General features: G+C 46.2%; 1 protein-coding gene across 3 annotated transcripts; it reads left to right on the top strand.

Moving 5' to 3' along the window:
* Positions 1 to 10,221: 10,221 nt before the first annotated feature.
* Positions 10,222 to 16,348, top strand: LOC109770095 (uncharacterized). 3 transcript variants are annotated; one of them, XM_073510208.1, is made up of 8 exons: positions 10,230 to 11,613; positions 13,727 to 13,800; positions 14,198 to 14,326; positions 14,424 to 14,644; positions 15,276 to 15,468; positions 15,565 to 15,704; positions 15,787 to 15,842; positions 15,919 to 16,348. In XM_073510208.1, the coding sequence occupies exons 1-8, from the start codon at positions 10,515 to 10,517 to the stop codon at positions 16,194 to 16,196; spliced, it is 2,190 nt and encodes a 729-aa protein (XP_073366309.1). In that variant the 5' UTR covers positions 10,230 to 10,514; the 3' UTR covers positions 16,197 to 16,348. The 3 variants fall into 3 exon arrangements, with proteins under 3 accessions (XP_073366310.1, XP_073366309.1, XP_020184397.1); XM_020328808.4 differs by having other exon boundaries at positions 10,231 to 11,613; positions 15,213 to 15,468; XM_073510209.1 differs by lacking the exons at positions 15,565 to 15,704; positions 15,787 to 15,842; positions 15,919 to 16,348 and having other exon boundaries at positions 10,222 to 11,613; positions 14,763 to 15,468.
* The last annotated feature ends 1,806 nt before the right edge of the window (positions 16,349 to 18,154 follow it).

The raw sequence follows: 18,154 nt of genomic DNA, 5'->3' as shown, positions 1-18,154 counted from the left end.
CAGTAGCCGATGAGGCCGATAACCCTACCATGCCAGTTCATCCTCTTCACTCGTCCAATGAGAGCACGACCCTTGAGCGGTAGGGCCGTAATCACCCCCCAATCCTGGAGGGTCACCGTCATCTCCCCAGATGGAAGATGGAAACTGTGCGTCTCTGGCCGCCACCAGTCGACCAAAGCTGTGAGAGTTGAGTGGACGAGCGGCGGCGGCTTACGCTTGAACTGTAGGGTGAAACCCAACAGTCGGGCTCTCCTGTAAAACGATGTGTACTGGTCGTCGTACTCCATCTTAACGGTCGTCTTGTGACCCCTCATCCACAGTGGCGGGAGCCTCTGTCAAAATGAAGAACCAAATAATTAGCAACTTGTTTTCATCAATTCGAAAGATTTGGTTCAAGAATGGTAATTACCACTCCATTCTCAATGAAATGGACACGATGCCCCTTGTCGAACGCAGGGTCAAGCATGGTATACTTAGTGCCGATGCTTTCCATAAGAGGTGGCCTCCTAAATTAAATTTCATAAATATAAGCATAAGCATAATTAAAATAGCATAAGCATAATTCAACACACATTTGTAACAATTTTTATTCATTCATTTGTAAACATGATTCTCATAAGCATGATTCATTCATTCATTCATTTTGCGTAAGATTGTTTTAACATTATTCATTCATTTCTTCAATTTGTAAAAAATAAGTAAATACATACAATCTTTCTCCAACATCCACTATATGCATATGGTTGGTCACACAGGTTCATCACATCATGTAGTTCGTTCCTTCAATAAGCACATGAGTTCATTCCTTCAATAAGCATATCAAGATTTTTTTAACATGAACTAGGGTTCATCATGTAGTTCAAAAATAAGTAAATACATATCAAGATTCATCACAAAGGTTCATATGGTTGATTCATATCACAAAGGTTCATCACATCAAAACAAACCTGTGAGTTCATCCCTTCAATAAGCATTTCAAGATTTTTTAACACGAACTAGGGTTCATCATGTAGTTCAAAAATAAGTAAATTCATATCAAGATTCATCACAAAAGTTCATATGGTTTATTCATATCACAAAGTTCATCACATCAAAACAAACCTATAAGTTCATTCCTTCAATAAGCATCATATCAAGTTTTTTTAACATGAACTAGGGTGGGCTTGAATCAAATAATGCATCAAATCGAAAGCTATTTGAGAAAAACTAATTGGATGGATCGAAGGGGCTTACTTTACTTGTTTCGGAGCCATCTCTATCCGCAAGAATGATGAAGAAACGAAAGAGATCCGAGGGGAATAGTGGAGGGGGCCAAAGAGAGTAAGAACAGAGAGGGCGGCAGGGTGGGGAGAGATGGAGAGGGGGAGGGCGAACCGGCACCAGGCCTTATATGTGCCCCGACCCTATCGCCAGACAGTCCGGCGGTAGGGTCTCACATCTTACCGCCGGATCCTATGGTAGTAGGTCAAGCGGAGCTCCGGCGGCCGTTAGTTGGCTACTGACGTGGATTAGTCAGCTACCGCCGTGGTTCCTAGCGGTAGCCTATGCATACCTACCGCCAAGCTGTGTGGCGGTAAGAAAAAGGGTCAAAACACGATTTTTTTTTCCGAACCGGGTCAGAACTGGTTAAACTATCTGAAAAGAGTCAAAACACGAAATTTTGCTGTTACCCGCTCGTGATGATAAGGTGCTCCTATCACAAGATTTGACTCCAAGGCAATGCTATGAATGAAGTAATGACTCCACGGCCAGGCACATCATCACACACAAGGTTTTCATCGAGAGACAAAGAGCTTGATGTTGAGAGAGAGAGAGGCGTTGGATCCCCTCGACGATACCTCCAACAAGGAAAATCACAGCATTAGAGCAGTGCCGTTTGAGGCTAATTTTTTTTAAATAATACATTTTTTATTAAATTACACAAATATTACGCCGAAAACATATTTTTCACAAATAATACACCGTCGGCCGTCAGCCGGCCGACTAGACCTAATCGGCCCACAGCAGGCCGATCGGCTTGCTGCTGGCCGACTGCTGGCCCGCCTGACAGCTGGCCACGTCGCGAGGGGGAGGGAGGGAGCTGTCGGCACGGGCGTGCCCCTGTCGGCCTACCGCGGGCCGATCGGCCAGCTGCTGGCCGACAGGGTGCGGCCCCACCTCGCGCGCGGCTGGCCGGCTGCTCCCTGTGGCCTTATCCTCCCCTTCCTCCCTTCTTCTTCTGTTCTTCTTCTGTTCTTACCTTCTCCTCTCTCTACACAAAAATGCCACCAATTTATACACCTAAATGAGCAAGTTTTTCACGATTTTGGCATCGTGAATGGATTCAACTCAGTTAGGGCAGCCAAAAGAGGTCTCGATCTACTGATGGGGTAGCTCGTGGTGGTCGTGGTGAGCATTTTGGTGGAGGTGGTGGTGGTGAAGTTGGGGCAGTGTGGTGGTGGTGAAGTTGGGGCAGTGTGGTGGAGGTGAAGCTGTCGTTCGTCGTTCTTCGTTGGAGGCGGAGCACCGGTAGTTTGGTGGCCGCCGTTCGTCGTTCTTCGTTCGCACGCACGCTTCAAGGGTATATTTCAGCAATCATTTTATTTTTCGTAGGTGCTCCGGTAGTATTTGTTAATATGTTTCGATGTGAAATAAATTAGGTGTGCGATTATTGTTATTTGCCCCGGTAGTATACGTAAATATATTTAGATGTCAACTAATTAGTTGTGTAAAAATGTGTAGTTGCTCCGGTAATATTCCGTACTATATGTGGATGTCAAGTATTTAGGAGTGTCAGTATTTGTAGTAGTTCCGAAAAAAGGTCCGTAATATAGGCAGTCCAGTCAAATATATTAATCTGTCAATGTTTGTAGTTGCTACGGCAAATATTCGTAATATACTTGTAGGTGTGTGAATTGTATTAGTTGCTCCGTTAATATTCTGTAATATATAGCTAGGTAATATATAGACATGTCTAATATTTGTTAGTGGGGATATTAAGTTGTTGCTTAATACTTGTATTTCGTTATTGAAAAAAAATAGGTGAGTCGAGATGTCCGATGTAGTGAAGTTTAGATTTTACTACGGTCCTGGTACTGTCCAAACAACTGAGATGGGAGCAGATCTGAGTGAATTTACTCACATAGAGGTGCCAATGAGCGCACCACAAACATGGTCTGTCAGTCAGTTGAAAGAATGGATTGCGGCAAGTTTAGGTCTTGATACTGAAACACACACCGTCGGTGTTCATGCATTGTGGACACGGTCAAGTTCAATAATTTACTTTTATTTGAGGCCAATAGAGGGAGACTCCGATTGGGTGCGGTGGTTACAAGGTTGTGAACGAAGGGGATGCAATCCTGTTGCTTTAGTGCTTCCCGTCATGAAGGAGGTCACTGCACATGAAGGCGAGGGTGGCTACGAAGGACAGAGCAGTCAGGTAGAAGGAGGAAATGCTTATGGTTACGAACAAGGACAGAGCAATCAGGTAGAAGGAGGAAATGCTTATGGTTATGAAACAGGGCAGAGTAGTCAGGTAGAAGGAGGAAATGCCGATGGTGATTACAATGGCGAGGTGGACGCTGACGAGGTAGATGGGCACATGCAGAACCAGATGGAAGAAGAAGACACCGATGTTGAAAGGGGTCATGCCGATGATTCTGACGAGTCAGATGAAGAAGAAAATGCAGAGGAGGTCCCGAATCCTGCATGGTGGAATCATGACTTCTCATCTGCAATGACCGTGAATGATGGACATGATTCAGCCTGGCAATATCACCAGAACAATATTGCGACGGGTGCTATGTATCTGAACAAGCAAGCCCTGAAGGATGCAATAATTAATTGGGCAATGTCCACGCAAAGGGTTTTCAAAGCTCAGGTGTCCAGTCAGAAATTCCTGACAATGGTATGCAAGAACGCAGATTGTCCCGCCAGGGTGCACGGATTTCTCCCTAAGTATGGCACAAGTTGGGTGATAAGTGACTTAGTTAATCACACTTGTCTTATTCCCTGCATCCCTCAACATCATGCCAACCTTTCATCCACGCTTATTGCTCGATTGTTTTACGATGAGATAGTGCAGGGCAAAGCTATGGAAGTGAAGGCAGTCCAGACAAAAGTCTTCGCCAGGTTCAAGTACAGAATTTCTTATGGCAAGGCTTGGAGGGCTAAGCATGTGGCGCTTGAGAGGAGATTTGGTTCTTGTTTTGATGCATATGACTCTGTTGTCCACCTCCTCCACACCCTGCAGTAGCGGAATCCAGGCACCTATATCGATATCCAAGACATGTTCATGCCAGAGTTCCCAACTGTGAGGGTGTTGCATCGTCTCTTCTTCTCTTTCGGTGTATGCATCGAAGCTTTCAAGCATTGCCGACCGGTGATATGTGTTGACGGTACTTTTCTCACAGGCAAGTACAAGGGTCAGATCCTGACAGCCATAGGTCAAGACGGCCAAAATCAAGTCGTCCCACTGGCATTTGCTTTTGTGGAGAGTGAGAACATTGAAAGTTGGACATGGTTCTTCAGGTAGTTGAAAATATCAGTTGTGAAGGAGAAGCCCAATGTGTGCATCCTTCATGACAGGCATGTAGGTATACTCAGTGCGATAAGGACACTAACAAACCCAGGCCCTGAGGAACAAGTTCCATGGCAGGACTTGCAGAGCCGTTGGTGCATGCGCCATCTGGGGGCTAATTTCTTCTCGCAGTTTAGAAATAAGAACCTGATGAATCTGTTCAAAAAACTCTACAAGCAGAACTAGTTATGGAAGTACAATTTGATACGCGACAGACTTAATGTGTGCACGCAGAGACACGTGAGGGACAGGAAAGCTGCAAGAGATGCAGCGGTGAGGGCACATGTTGAAGCAGTAGCTGCACAGTTGGCAACAGGAACAGCGCCCGTGGAGGAGGAGCCTGTTGGGCTATGTGACCTGCCAGGCTTTGACCCACCTGGTACTAGGAGAAGGCTCGGGAGGTCGATTAAAACCTTCGAGCAGTGGATAGAGCATGAGCCTCTGGAGAGGTGGTATTTGCTACATGACACACATGGAGCAAGGTACGGTGTCATGACAACGAACCTCGCGGAAACATACAACTTTGTCCTCAGAGGAAACCGGGCATTGCCACTTACAGCCATCGTTGAGGGTATTTTCTATGGCACCGTCAAGTATTTCAGAGATAGACGTCAAAAAGCAGAGCATCATATCTTGAACAACCCAAATACACGGTACTGTGAAAGAGTCACGAAGTACATGGACAACAAGATGCAAAAAGCTAGGTCACACACTGTAGTCGCCATCGGTAATCAAGAAAGAAGGTTTGAGGTCCGCTTAGCCAACAACAAATTCGGATGTGCAAATGAGTTGAGGACGCATGAGGTGAAAATTGGCAATGAAGCCTGGCCAACGTGTGAGTGCACATGCAATAAACCGAAATTGCTTCACCTACCTTGCTCACATGTACTTGCTGCTTGCGGGCAGCTTGGAATGGACGCAATATCGTTTGTGTCTCCATTTTTTCTGAAAGAGTCTGTCCTCAATACCTGGACAGGTGAGCTGATGGGTTTTCGATCAATGGGCAATTTCAACAGCGTCAACCCCGCCGAAAGGCGTTACATTCCAAACCCAGAGCATATGCGTACAAGTAGAGGCAGACGGCAGTGTCAGCGCATCCAGAATGATATGGATGAATCTGAAGTAGGAGGTCCGACTAGGCAATGCATTCTATGCAATGAATTTGGCCATAGGGACACTAATTGTCCCACTTTCGTCACTAGGCGTGGACGAGGCAACCGGGGAAGAAGAGGAGGTAGAGGCAGTAGAGGAGTAAGGGCGAGAGGAAGAAGCTAAGCTAGCAGTAGTATGTTCTGAATTTGTATTAAGTGTGGTGTGGCACTATGTTCTGAATTTGTATTAAGTGTGGCACTATGTTCTGAATTTGTATTAAGTGTGGCACTATGTTCTGAATTTGTATTAAGTGTGGCACTATGTTTTGAATTTTTATTAAGTGTGGCACTATGTTCTGAATTTGTAATAAGTGTGACACTATGTTCTGAATTTTTATTAAGTGTGACACTATGTTCTGAATTTGTATGCATGCGGCGCTTGAGAGGAGATTTGTATTAAGTGTGGCACTATGTTCTGAATTTTGTATGTGCAGGAATGTCGGGATTGTGGTTGCTGAATGGGGACATTGATAGGGGTCATCGTGCTGCGATATGGTATGAGCGCAAGCTTGAGCCTCTGGTCACTCGCACTCCTAAGGAAAACTGGATGATACACTCAGGATGGCTTCAGCGGTACGTGCTTTATTAATTTGCACACTGACATGCATATTAATGGTTGAAATGGGAGACACTAACTGAAATGTTCTCTGATGAAGGTTGAAATGGGCCGGCCTTTTACCTTTCGCGCGTCTGGTTGAGTCTATCCCGGGTGAGAAACGCCTCGCCATTGATGGGTCCTTGCTGAGCTGCTTAGTGGACCGTTGGAGGCCAGAGACCCACACGTTTCACTTCAGATGGGGAGAGATGGCTCCTACTCTGGAGGATGTGTCACTTTTGCTCGGACTACCGTTGGCAGGTCATGCCGTAGGACCATTGGACGCACCGGCTGGTTGGGAGCGAGCTCTTACACAACGTTTTCATGGTGTTTTTCCGGATGCTCCGGATCCGGTATGGGAGCATCACGGACCTAAGTATGAGTGGTTGCTAAATTTCCAGGTAATTTCCCCTACCTATTATCTTCAATTTATCGTGCATACAGTTTTACAGAAAATAATTGCGGCTTACTAAAACTTTCTCTTCGCTTAATGCAGATCCAGAACTTCCGGGCGCCGTTGACTGCGGAACAGATCACTCGGAGCCTGGAGGTCTACTTAATGTGGCTTTTCGGCAAGGTGATGTTCACGGAGAACCATGTCACCACTATTAGCGCGCTCTACATCCCTATGGCATTCGAGATAGCGAGCGCTCAGACGGCGGATCAGATCAGACAGAGGAGTTGGGGTTCGGCGGTCTTAGCGGCTACATACCGAGGTATGTGCAACGGTTGCCAGCTTACATCGAGAAAGCCAGCCCTTCTTGGATGCCCTCTATTCCTACAGCTGTGCTCGTGGGAGAGGTTCTCTATAGGGCGACCAGATGTACGTGTTCATGAGCCTATAGACGCCATGTTTGATGTTGACGGCATCGACATGCCTACTTTCGGTCTGTGTTGGACACGCCGCGAGGTATGCACCGTGTTGTAGTTTAATGCAACTTTTTTCTACACAAGAGATAGTTCGATGCTAGCGGCTACTAACTTTTCTTCTCTGCAAAGACGCTTTGCTAGTGAACAGACCAGGAAGGCATACACAGCATTGAACGAGCAGTTCGATGCGTACACCGGGGTCATCTGGCAGCCCTACACGGAAGCAGCCATACAAGCGAGATACCCTGGTGGTATGTCTGTGCTATGCACAAGGGACCGAGATTACTGGATGACAAAATCTAAGATCATCTTCGATGTCTTCGTCGAGGAGATGGCACAACAGAGGGTTATGAGGCAATTTGGTCTTCTGCAGTTGGAGCTACCTCCCCCTATAGAGAACCCGGTGCCAGCACACATCCACAGGTATTAACCAGTTTTTTCAATGTTGCATTATCTTTCATAGTACTCCATTCGAAGCTTTAGGTAATTGTTGAACACACACCACAATTTTAGGACGACAAGGAAGGGCATGACCAGGACAACTACTGACTGGCTAGTTAGACTAGAGCCGTATGTTATAGAATGGGAGACAGCAAACATAAATCTATGGCACGAGAATCACAATTTCGATCTCGATGAATTCAATCTCTATTTGCGGCGCTACATGACCGGAACACGGTTACGCATCGTTGAGTACTCCCACCCAGAGGAGATACCGGATCCTACTCCGTCGGATATGTACCCGAGCTATGATACTTCGGGCTCTAGGCAGTACGCGGTAAGATATATTTTCTTTACGTAATGTTGTCACATACTTTGACGTGCAAGAGACAGACATTATTAATCGTCATGGAAATTTGCAGGCTACCTTGACACGCGAACTCTACGACGACGTGACCACCTTTGGACGATCACTATCGTCTGGACCTCTTCTTCAGCATCGTCCAGTGCTACAACCCTTCTTGAAAAGAATTCAGAATAAGATACGGACTGTGTACGAGGCTATCACGTGCACCCGGAGAACCGATGTTGTTCAGCACCAGCAGGAGCAGCCGCGTCACTCCATGCACCGACATCAACCACGTCCACGTCTAGCACATCAGCCGACAACCAGGCCACCCCGTCCTGACCAACCTGGCAGTTCTACGTGGCACCCACAGCACTATGGTCCCACGTCGAGCTTCGTGTTTTCTCCACAGCCACAGCAACACGGTCCCTCGTCGAGCTTCGTGTTATCTCCATAGCCACAGCAGCACGGTCCCTCGTCTAGTTTCGTGTTTGAGCCAGAGCAGCCGTCACAGCCAGCAGGTATGTGTCTTCATATTTATTGTTTTCAATATTAATTGACGCGACCTCATTCTTCATGATGAAACGTTTCATCGCGTAGGAGCCTACGGATATCAGGCATCTATGTCGGCATCACATGATACGTGGGGGAGTGATCAACATCCCGAGGAGAACATACAGGCTCAGATGTCGCAGCACACCTAGTGGATGAACATGTTTTCAACTCCTCCACCAGGCCCCACACAGGATACACAGCATGACCAGGGAGAGTCTGAGATTCCTCCTCGTCACATTAGGGCACCCGACAGGTTGGGATGGTCGCCGCTTCCAGATCCGCCTCCCCGCCAGGCCAGACGTCGTCACTGACGCTTCTATCTATCAGTAGAGACATTACCATCTATTTCTGTGTGAGACTTATGTCTACTCTATGTATGAGACAAATGACTATGTACTTATGTATGAGACATATGCCTACTCTATTTTAGTACTCTGTTATCCGAACTACAAGATCATATTTAGATAGAACATAATACTCATACAACGAGACATTGCAAATAACTAGATAGAACTACCTCTAAATTAAATGGTACGTAACTGAACTCACAACATACAGCATAAAAACTACATGAAGTCATCATTGTCATCCTCGATCGATGCAGAACTCTTGCCCTTCGACGATGAAGAACTCTTGCCCTTCGACGATGAAGAACTCTTGCCCTTCGATGATGAAGAACTCTTGCCCTTCGACGATGCAGAACCCGGAAGCGGCGGCATGAAGATATCATCTTCGTCCTCGCTCTCCTCAGTCCATAAACATGGATTATTTGCTGCAATCCTTCTGAAAGTTTCACTCTTCGGCACCACTACCTTCTTCCACCTGTCATGCAACCTAAGAAGTTTTTACGTACCTCCTCATAGGTCCTTTCAGGCCACCCAGACCTACGTAATTGGTGAGCCAACTCATTCATTATGGTGTCACTAACGGTGAGTTCGTCCCATGGAACTATCCTATTACCCATCCTGAAATCGGTAGCTAGCCTCAGAAGAGTCCTGCTCATCCCAGGGTGAAAACTACGATCGAAAGGATAATGGGACATCTCAACTACACTACACTGGAATGCTTATCCACCTCCGTCTGAAGGGGGTTTTATAGGTAGAGAGGAGAAAATGGCGGGAAAGAACGACTGCGGTATAGCGGGAAAGGGTTGGCGGGAAACGGGTGGCGGGAAATAGTTGGCGCGAACATATGGTGGGAAAGAGTTTGCGGGAACATATGGCGGGAAAGGGTTGTGCGGAATACGTCATAGTTTAAAAAAAAACCGAGGATCGTTCGGGAAAAAAATGGCGGCATGCACCAGTCGGCCCACAGCAGGCCAATTAGTCCTTGTCGGCCCACTGCAGGCCTATCGGCCAACTGCAGGCCGACTGGACCCTGTCGGCCAACTGCAGGCCGACTGGACTTGATCTGGTGGCCTACAGCCCAATCGGCCAGCAGCAAGCTGATGGGCCACCAGTCGGCCTGCTGTGGGCTGACTAGGCTCAGTCGGCCTGCAGCGGGCCGTATTATTTTTGAAAATTATATTTTCAGCGTAATATTTCTATAATTTAATAAAAAATGTATTATTTTAAAAAAAATTAGCCCGTTTGAGTGCATCGATGGACGTTGCTTTACATGGACGCGAACGCTACGAGCACTCGGCCGCGCCGTTCAAAGGCTGCCAGCTCTGCTCTGCGCTGCGCTGCAGTACTGCCTATCTCTTCCCGTTTCATCCGCCGCTCCGTCCCCTTCCATCCCCATAGCAAAAAGTTTTCCGCGAAAGACGGTTGGTCGAACGACTCGTCCTCCGCTTTGTCCATCCTCCATTACCGTCGCGGTCTACGCGATGCGAAAGCATTCAAACTCGTAGTACGAACAACCCAAATCCCATCCACCCTCCCCCTACCCCAACTCCTAAAACCCTAGCCTGCCACCACCCCGTCCCCTAGCAGGCTTCCCTACCCACTACTGCTTCCCTCCGTCGCCACCCGCCACCGCTCCAAGCCGAGTGCCGAGATGGCTTCCGCCTCGCCGTCGTGGGCCATCCTGGGCAGCGTGCCGCGGGTGCTGGCTGCCGACGCCGACCTCCCTCCGGGCGCCGACCTCTCCCTCGCGCTGCCGGAGCCACCGCGCGTTGCGATCCTCACCATCCCCCCGCGCATCTTCCCGGGCCGCACCACCTCCAGAAGCTTCCCTTCCGTCCGCGCCGTCGACGCGTCCGGCCTCCTCCTCCTCCACGCCGACCAAGGCCCCGCCAAGGGCCCCACCGTCATCGACCTCCCCAGCCGCCGGGAGTCCTGCTGGCGCCCAAACGTCGCGGGATACTTCGTCCTCGACGCCAAATCCGCGTCCGCCCTCCCGCTTCCCAACCCCGAGTACATCATGCACCCGGGCCACCTCGGCCTCATCGCCTCCCCCGCCGACGCCGGCCACTACATGGTCGCTGAGCTCCAGATGATCCTCGGCGGCGACCGTGCCGACCTCCTCTGCTTCTCCTCCGAAGCCGGGGAATGGGTCACCAAGGACGTCCGCTACCCGCTTCCATCCCGCCCCTTCAGCCCCAACGGCGTCGTCTCGCACTCCGGGAGGCTTTGGTGGGTCGACCTCTCCTGGTGCCTCCTCACGTGCGACCCCTTCGCCGACGCGCCGGTGCTGAGGGTCGTCCCGCTTCCGGAGGGCAAGGCGCTCAAGTCCAGGGAAGCTTGGGGACTGCTCGACAAGTACCGCTGCGTGGCTGTCAGCGGCGGCAAGCTGCGGTTCGTGGACATGTACAGGAACCGTAACAGCGGCGGCTCTGCTCAGATCGGCGTCTGGACGCTCGCCGATCCGGACTCCACGGAGTGGACGCTGGAGTATGAGGCCACCTTTACAGAGATCTGGGACGACGCAAGCTACAAGGCGATTGGTCTGCCCAGGAAGATCCCCGTGCTTGCGCTCATCCACCCTACGAACCCCGACGTGGTCTACTTCTTTCTGGACGAGCACCTGCTCGGCGTGGACGTGCGTGCTCGCAAGGTTGTGGAGTGTGAGGTCTACGAGCTGGTTGCGCCACCTAGCCAGCACGTGGGCACCCGTTTCGTTCATGCTTGGCAGCTGCCACAGGCTCTCTGCTCAGGTAATTCTGCCGTCTACGTTCTTTGATTGTACATTCTTGTTAGTGATCGGAAATGTTGTGTTTGGTGTGTAACATTGTGAGAGATCAGAGGTGTATGATGTATGCCGTGGTGTCTGATTTTCTAACATCTCAGTTTTTTGTCGGAGAGAACATATGCAAGCGTCCAACTTCCAGGATATGTTAGTTTACCTTGTTTTTGTTAATGCTGCAGGAGGGCTTATGTTTGATAAGTGTAATGGGCTTCTCAGATTGGGGATTTTAGAGTAAAGCACTTCGAGTTTCAATGTGCTAGTGGTCTTGTGTGGAGAGGTTTTATGATTCACCAGAGTCACCAATTGCTGAACGATGGCTAATGCTAGTTAAAAATGCCAATTTTGCCTTAGCACATGTCCAACATTTCAATATACTACATTTTAAGCTTCATTATCTTAGGCACTGGACATATAGGTCTATATGCTTGCTCTGGGCTTCCATTTGAAGTAGTACTTCCTCCGTTCACAAATACGTATACGATGTTCTAACTTTTTTCTGAATTGGATGTATATAGACATGTTTTAGCGTGTTCACTTATTTCAGTCCACATGCAAGCCGTATTGATGAAATATCCAAAACATCTTATATTTGTGAACGGATGGAGTAAGATCGTAAACTGCTACACATACTTTTTTTTTCTGTCATGTGCCTGCTAAGAGGTGCAAGTGATGTTTACACAGCTTTACTACATGCCATAGTATATTTTTTCTCAATAAATGCAAGACATTGTAATCAACACTGTAGCCCCATATACACTAACAGTATGCCATCGACAGAATTGTTGAGTCTTATACTCCAGCTAGTACCGCTGGAATCAACGGCTGCTATTGCCCAAGGATTCCAAATTTATAATGATTTTTTATTCCTTCGTCATAACATGCCTCTTATAGGAGTACATGTTTTTTTTTTGCTAAAATTAATTGCCTGGTGTTAGATGGTTTAGACACATCCATTGAACTCTAACTTAGATACCAGTACAGCTGTACTGATTTAAAAATTCCAATAATTTTATTCCGCCAAGCACTATGCAAAGGCAAAGACTACATCAGGTATTCCATCCATGGGTTTATTGTGGTTCCTAGGGAGTTGGGTAAGGTTCAGCTTCAAGACTGAAGAAACTCTGTGTTTGACTTTTTGAATAGCATCGTTCTCTGTTACTTGTATGTAGTACTAGGTATTATAGTGACCCCCTGCTATTTTTGTTTTTGTTTTCTAGACTTGCAATGGGCTGAGAAAGTAGGATATTTGGGGGGGGGAGTACGGAGTACTACATTTATGTTACTAAGGACTCTCCTCCGCTTCGCTATATATGCAAAATTCTAACTGAATTTTGTCAGGGGAACTACTGTTTCTATTTGAAATTGTCACTTGATTAAGCGTGTGGCTTCCTGAAATCCGTTATCTTTCCCTCTTTGTTTGTAGCACTACACTGCAAGGTATTAGAATGTTTCTGTTTTGTAATATTATGAGAATGCTTGTACGCGCCAGCTCCTTCACCGTTTATTTGGTCGAGTTGCCATTACTGTAACAAAAGGTATATATTCATGAATGAGCATAATGAAGCAGCTATTAAACATAAGAACAGCCTAGTTGCTCTATTCGTCTAATGTCAGAAGCTGAGACTTTCTAATGTCTCTTTTTTGACGTATTTCCTTCTCCTTGTTTGTGGTAGAAGCTGAGACTTTCTAATAGTCAATCTTCTGGGGACTCTTCTTTTCTGAAGTTTCCTTGTCTAGTTTTCATTTAACAACTTCCGTTTACCCTTTTTGAGTCTTTTCCGACTTCATGATCAGTCGACATAGAATGGAGGAATGATGTAGAGTACTTATGTATAAATATATTATTGCATTTCTTGCTACTGCACTATTTACTGTAGTTTATACTCGTATATTACTTTGAATACATGTAAGATGCATATATTCTTTTTGAAATAGTAGAATGAGTAGCCTAGTAAGCCAAGCAGTTCTTTTTGAAAAACAAAATTTGTGTGGTAAACTACTACTAAAATTGCATACTGCAAATGCTTTCCAATAAATAATTTAAGCAATACTGATTTTGGTTAACTATTTCTTTTCAACAGATGATGATGTTACGTGTCCTTTTCAATCGTCTCGTGTCCCCAAACCAGTATGCAAGTTCTTCCTTCCATTACAGGTACCATATTGCAGAAGTTTTTTTCTTCTCATTTCGTTTGCTGATGTCACTTGCATTACAACTCATAATTGGCAGGGTTATGTTATTGGTATTGCAGCATATGTGTGAGTGTGCACATGCGTTTTTCCTTTGAGTTTAATGTTTTGACTTATTATAACTGTATCAATTAATTCACGGCAACTCATTCGTGAGACTATGAACAAAACAGTGTTGATATAACCAGTCCAATGAATTTTCTTAGAACACAGTAAATGCCATTAACACTGTATGCCAGCTTGCACTTCTTTAAGAAAAGTTTGTATTGAGCTGTCTGTGTTTTATTGAACTGCATGTGTATATCTAAGAACTAGATGGGCATGAATTAACATCTTTCTGTTGTGTTGTTCCTTATGATCAGGGTTGTAAAAATGGCAACTCTTGTTCATTTTCACATGATTGTGGCTCCTCAAACTCGAAAAATGGAGATGGGCATGAAGTGGAGTCTGGTTCAGGGACAAATGGTATTAACCTGTTAGATGAAATAAATGTAAGCCACCAAAAAGCCAGATTAACCCAGTAGAGATCTAAAGTATGTTTTTTTGTCAACTTACTAATAGAACAAAAATCATGATGACATCCTGCAGGTTTTCATTAGGCATGGGGGCCCAACCTTATCACTGCAGGTGAAGTTGGATGAACCCTCGAAGCTCATGATGAACACGCTTCGAACTAGAACAAGGAATTATTTTGCTGATATATATGTCTGTTATGGGCTGAAAGTTATACACCCTGATCATACACTGAGATCTTATGGTGTGTTAAACAATTGCACCATCAAGCTTTCAGGAAGGATCCGAGGTGGACTGTAAGTACCACTAATCTCTATTTCTTTATTTAGTTTACCATTTTGGCATTGCTGTTACACTTTCAATAGTGTGCTTTCTCTATTTTATTTCCTTAGTACCAATTCACTTAAACTGCAGACCATTTACGAAGTATGTGGCTGACAATAAAAATAAGATGATGGTTGTGGTGAGAATGCCTGATGGCCAGTATTCCTTGGAGTTAGCAAGAGAGGGTTGCTTGTTTATTAGATCTTTAATTTGTGCATTCACGTATACCTTTGCCAAGCGCAAGTCTTGGCATGGTAAAATAAACTGGGATGAACATTTCAAAGTAGTCAATGGACTGGTGCGAATTTCAAAGGCCACAGTGTTTAATTTGGAAGGTCCATCCATGCAACTGGATGTGAAGGAGCTAATTCTATTCATCTAGAAGAATTTTTCCAACAGGACTGCTAAGCTTGTGTCAATTTACCCTCCCTACTTTGATCATCTTTTTACGGTATTAAAATCATTGCAAATAGCAGTCTTACTTCCGCATGACCGGTTAGTTCTGGAGACTCATGTATGTTTGATGGAGTCCTTTGACAGAATAATATTTGCTATTCTCCTTAAGAGAAAACATGATGGACTTCTTGGAAATGAATTGAAAAGGTGGAACACATGTATACATCAGGCAATGGTCCCTGTTGAATTTGAAACAAGTTTGGATAAGGTTCCTGTGTTTGAAGATGTTTTTAAGGCGGCGGCGGAACGGAAGGAGGAATATTCAAAGACCAAATTTTCTGCATTTCGTCTCTCTAGAGATTATCCAGTACATGTCCTTAGCCATAAGAACGTTACAACTGTAAGTTAGCCTGTTCTGTTCCTTTGAGGTTTAAGGAGATTATTGTGATAACTGGATATGTTATATTTGGTCTCAACTGTTATTTGTTATTTGCAGAAAGAAAATTCAGTTTCCACTACGGTTGAACGTTTTGAAGACGACAGCGGTCTGGAGCTGATGCTGGCAGCCCACATGCCACAATATCTTGCTACCTTACACCAGTCACTTATAGTTGAGGGTGTTGATATCTATAGAGAGTATGTCCTGAAACATCTCTGTTGGGTTCTTCTAAATATCTTTTAAAATAAGGTGGTAAGTAACTGCTAGATTTACTTGCAGACTCAGCCATGTTATTGTCCGATGCGAGGAATGCATGATATCTGATCCTTTGTTAGGTATATCTCAGTGCTGGCTTAATTTGTACTGCAACATATTGTGTAGTATGTTTTTAATGTTATTTTGTTGTTGCAGTGATATCCACTTTCAAGAATGGGATTTGGGGCTCGCAAGATAAAGGTAGCACTTCGACTGGTGGCGCACCCGCTGCGCAAGTGGCCCCCGCTGTGCAAGTGCCCCCCGCTGTGCAAGTGCCTCCATCCGCTTGGCAGGTGCCTTTGGTTCACAGACCGCAAGCGCCAGCGCCTAGGGCTGGCCCACCGGGCGCGCAAGCGCCAGCGCCAATGGCTCGCCCACCTCGCCCAAGTGCTTGGCAGTCTGGAACTAAGACCTTAGCCCATCGCCGGTCTTAAAGCTGTAGCCCAATACAAGTTCAATGAATGCTTGAACAAAGATTTCTTAAGTGTAGCACTTGTTGCAAACAATACATAATTTGTCATTAATTTAATTCCTTTACCTAGTACGTACAATAGCAGGTTAAACAGGCAAATGGTTTTCTTCATAAGCATGCAGTATAGATTCACAAAGGAGCAGATTGATAGCACCCATCCTTGTATAATTAGCATGCAAAGGAAAACATCACGTAACCAGCTAGGACTATCTACCATACTAGTGTCGGCAGAGTAGCAGTACAGACAGATTAACACAAAGATACTGAATCTACCGAACACACAGGACATGGCTGAAACCACTAGCAGCAGGAACAAAAAAAACAGTCTAAAGCACTAGATAAACCTGATGGAGAATCGGCTAGAGCATGGACAGATTTATCTTGTGTTCGTGGATGGAACAAAAAAAACAGTCTAGACGTCGGTGCACTTGGTGTTCGTGGATGGAGTTTGTCGGAGACGATCTCGTAGAGGAAGCAGCGGTGGCGGAGACGATGTCGACGAGGACGTCGAGGAAGCAGCGGTCGCCGGAGGCGATGTTGTCGAGGACGTCGACGAAACAGCCGTCGCCGGAGATGATGACGTCGAGGACGCCGAAGGAGCGGTCGCGCGGACGCTGCCCAGAAAACTCTAGACCGCCCCCGTGCAGGGTCGAAGGATGCGGCCGGAGTCACGGAGACACCGCTCGCCGGGCTGCCGTTGCACGACGGACAGCACGGCCGGCTTCGTTCAGACGGCGGCTCAGCACTTGTGGTATGTGAGGAAGGAGATGGAGATGTGTTGTATTTTTCTCCCGATGCTCTCTGCCATTTATACAGATTGTGAAGGAAGCAGTCCAACGAGCAACGTTTCAATGAAACGTCTTGTTTCAATGAAACGTCTTGCCGAGCGAAGCGCGGTGCACTCGTGGAACCAGGAGAATCGGGAGGAACAGCAGGATAATGCTCACGTCCTAGCAGAGGACTCGGGAAGGAGTTGCAGCTTGCCGAACGGCCAGCAACGTGCGTGCATGAAGTTTCAGTTTGTTACGTGACATGATATGCCCAAAGCATCAGACTTGGAATTCTCTGAACCGGTGCATTATTTCCAACAGCACTTTGTCTGTGGGGTACAAAACAAGCATTATTCAGAATGTTGCAAAGCTTCAAATTCATAGTTCTATGCATTATTGACATGTTGCATAAGGTGTCAACTTGGATTTGCAAGGATTTGGTATTATCATTAAAACATAGCAGGGGCATTCCTTTTTTATTTCTGCACAATAGAAACCTGTCAATTCAGTAGGATATTCATTTTGTGCCGGAAGATAAAACAGTTCAGTCCAAATTCTTACATTGGTTGATGATTCATTTCTTCATGCGCACTTACACATCCAAAGCATACAATGCAAGACACGCTCCACCGGAACAGCTGAAACCTCCAGAATCAACAATTTTCGTTCTTAATCCCATTTACAAGCAGTTTGAGGGCCGATGGGCCATAATGGGCGATTTTTTTTTTTTTTTGGTGCGGGGGATGGGCGATTTCAGCCTCATACTTGAGGTGTCCGGCAAAAGCAATCGCAATCTTAACCGCCGCATGATGGGTCGTTTCCGGCGCGTCCTTGATGATCTAATGCTCAATGATATCATGCTAAATGGGCGTGCTTGGTCCAAGGACAAAGAAAATGCCACTTGTGCAAAATTGATAGCGTGCTTGGATCACCGGATTAGCATTCGCGAGTTGCTTCTTACGGGGGCTCTCTTCAGCTATTTTAGATGCGCCATTGCTTTTGCCCACGGTCGTTAAGCCTTGGGAATGCAATAGGTTTAGGTTCAAGCCATACTGGTTAACTACAGAGGTCTTCCATGACACAGTGGCCAGTGCTTGGAACAAAGGGGAGCTGTCTTGTATCCATAATCCAGTTGTTCGTTTTTTTAGAA

The sequence above is a fragment of the Aegilops tauschii genome, chromosome 3, assembly GCF_002575655.3.
Source record: "Aegilops tauschii subsp. strangulata cultivar AL8/78 chromosome 3, Aet v6.0, whole genome shotgun sequence".
In the NCBI taxonomy this organism is placed as follows: Eukaryota; Viridiplantae; Streptophyta; class Magnoliopsida; order Poales; family Poaceae; genus Aegilops; species Aegilops tauschii.
This window is presented reverse-complemented; position numbering and strand designations above follow the sequence as displayed.

Coding starts and splice junctions, on each gene's coding strand:
- LOC109770095 (XM_020328808.4), top strand. CDS start 10,515: ATGGCTTCCGCCTCGCCGTCGTGGGCCATCCTGGGCAGCGTGCCGCGG. Junction 11,614..13,726: donor GCCACAGGCTCTCTGCTCAG/GTAATTCTGCCG, acceptor TCTTTTCAACAG/ATGATGATGTTACGTGTCCT. Junction 14,327..14,423: donor ACCTGTTAGATGAAATAAAT/GTAAGCCACCAA, acceptor GACATCCTGCAG/GTTTTCATTAGGCATGGGGG.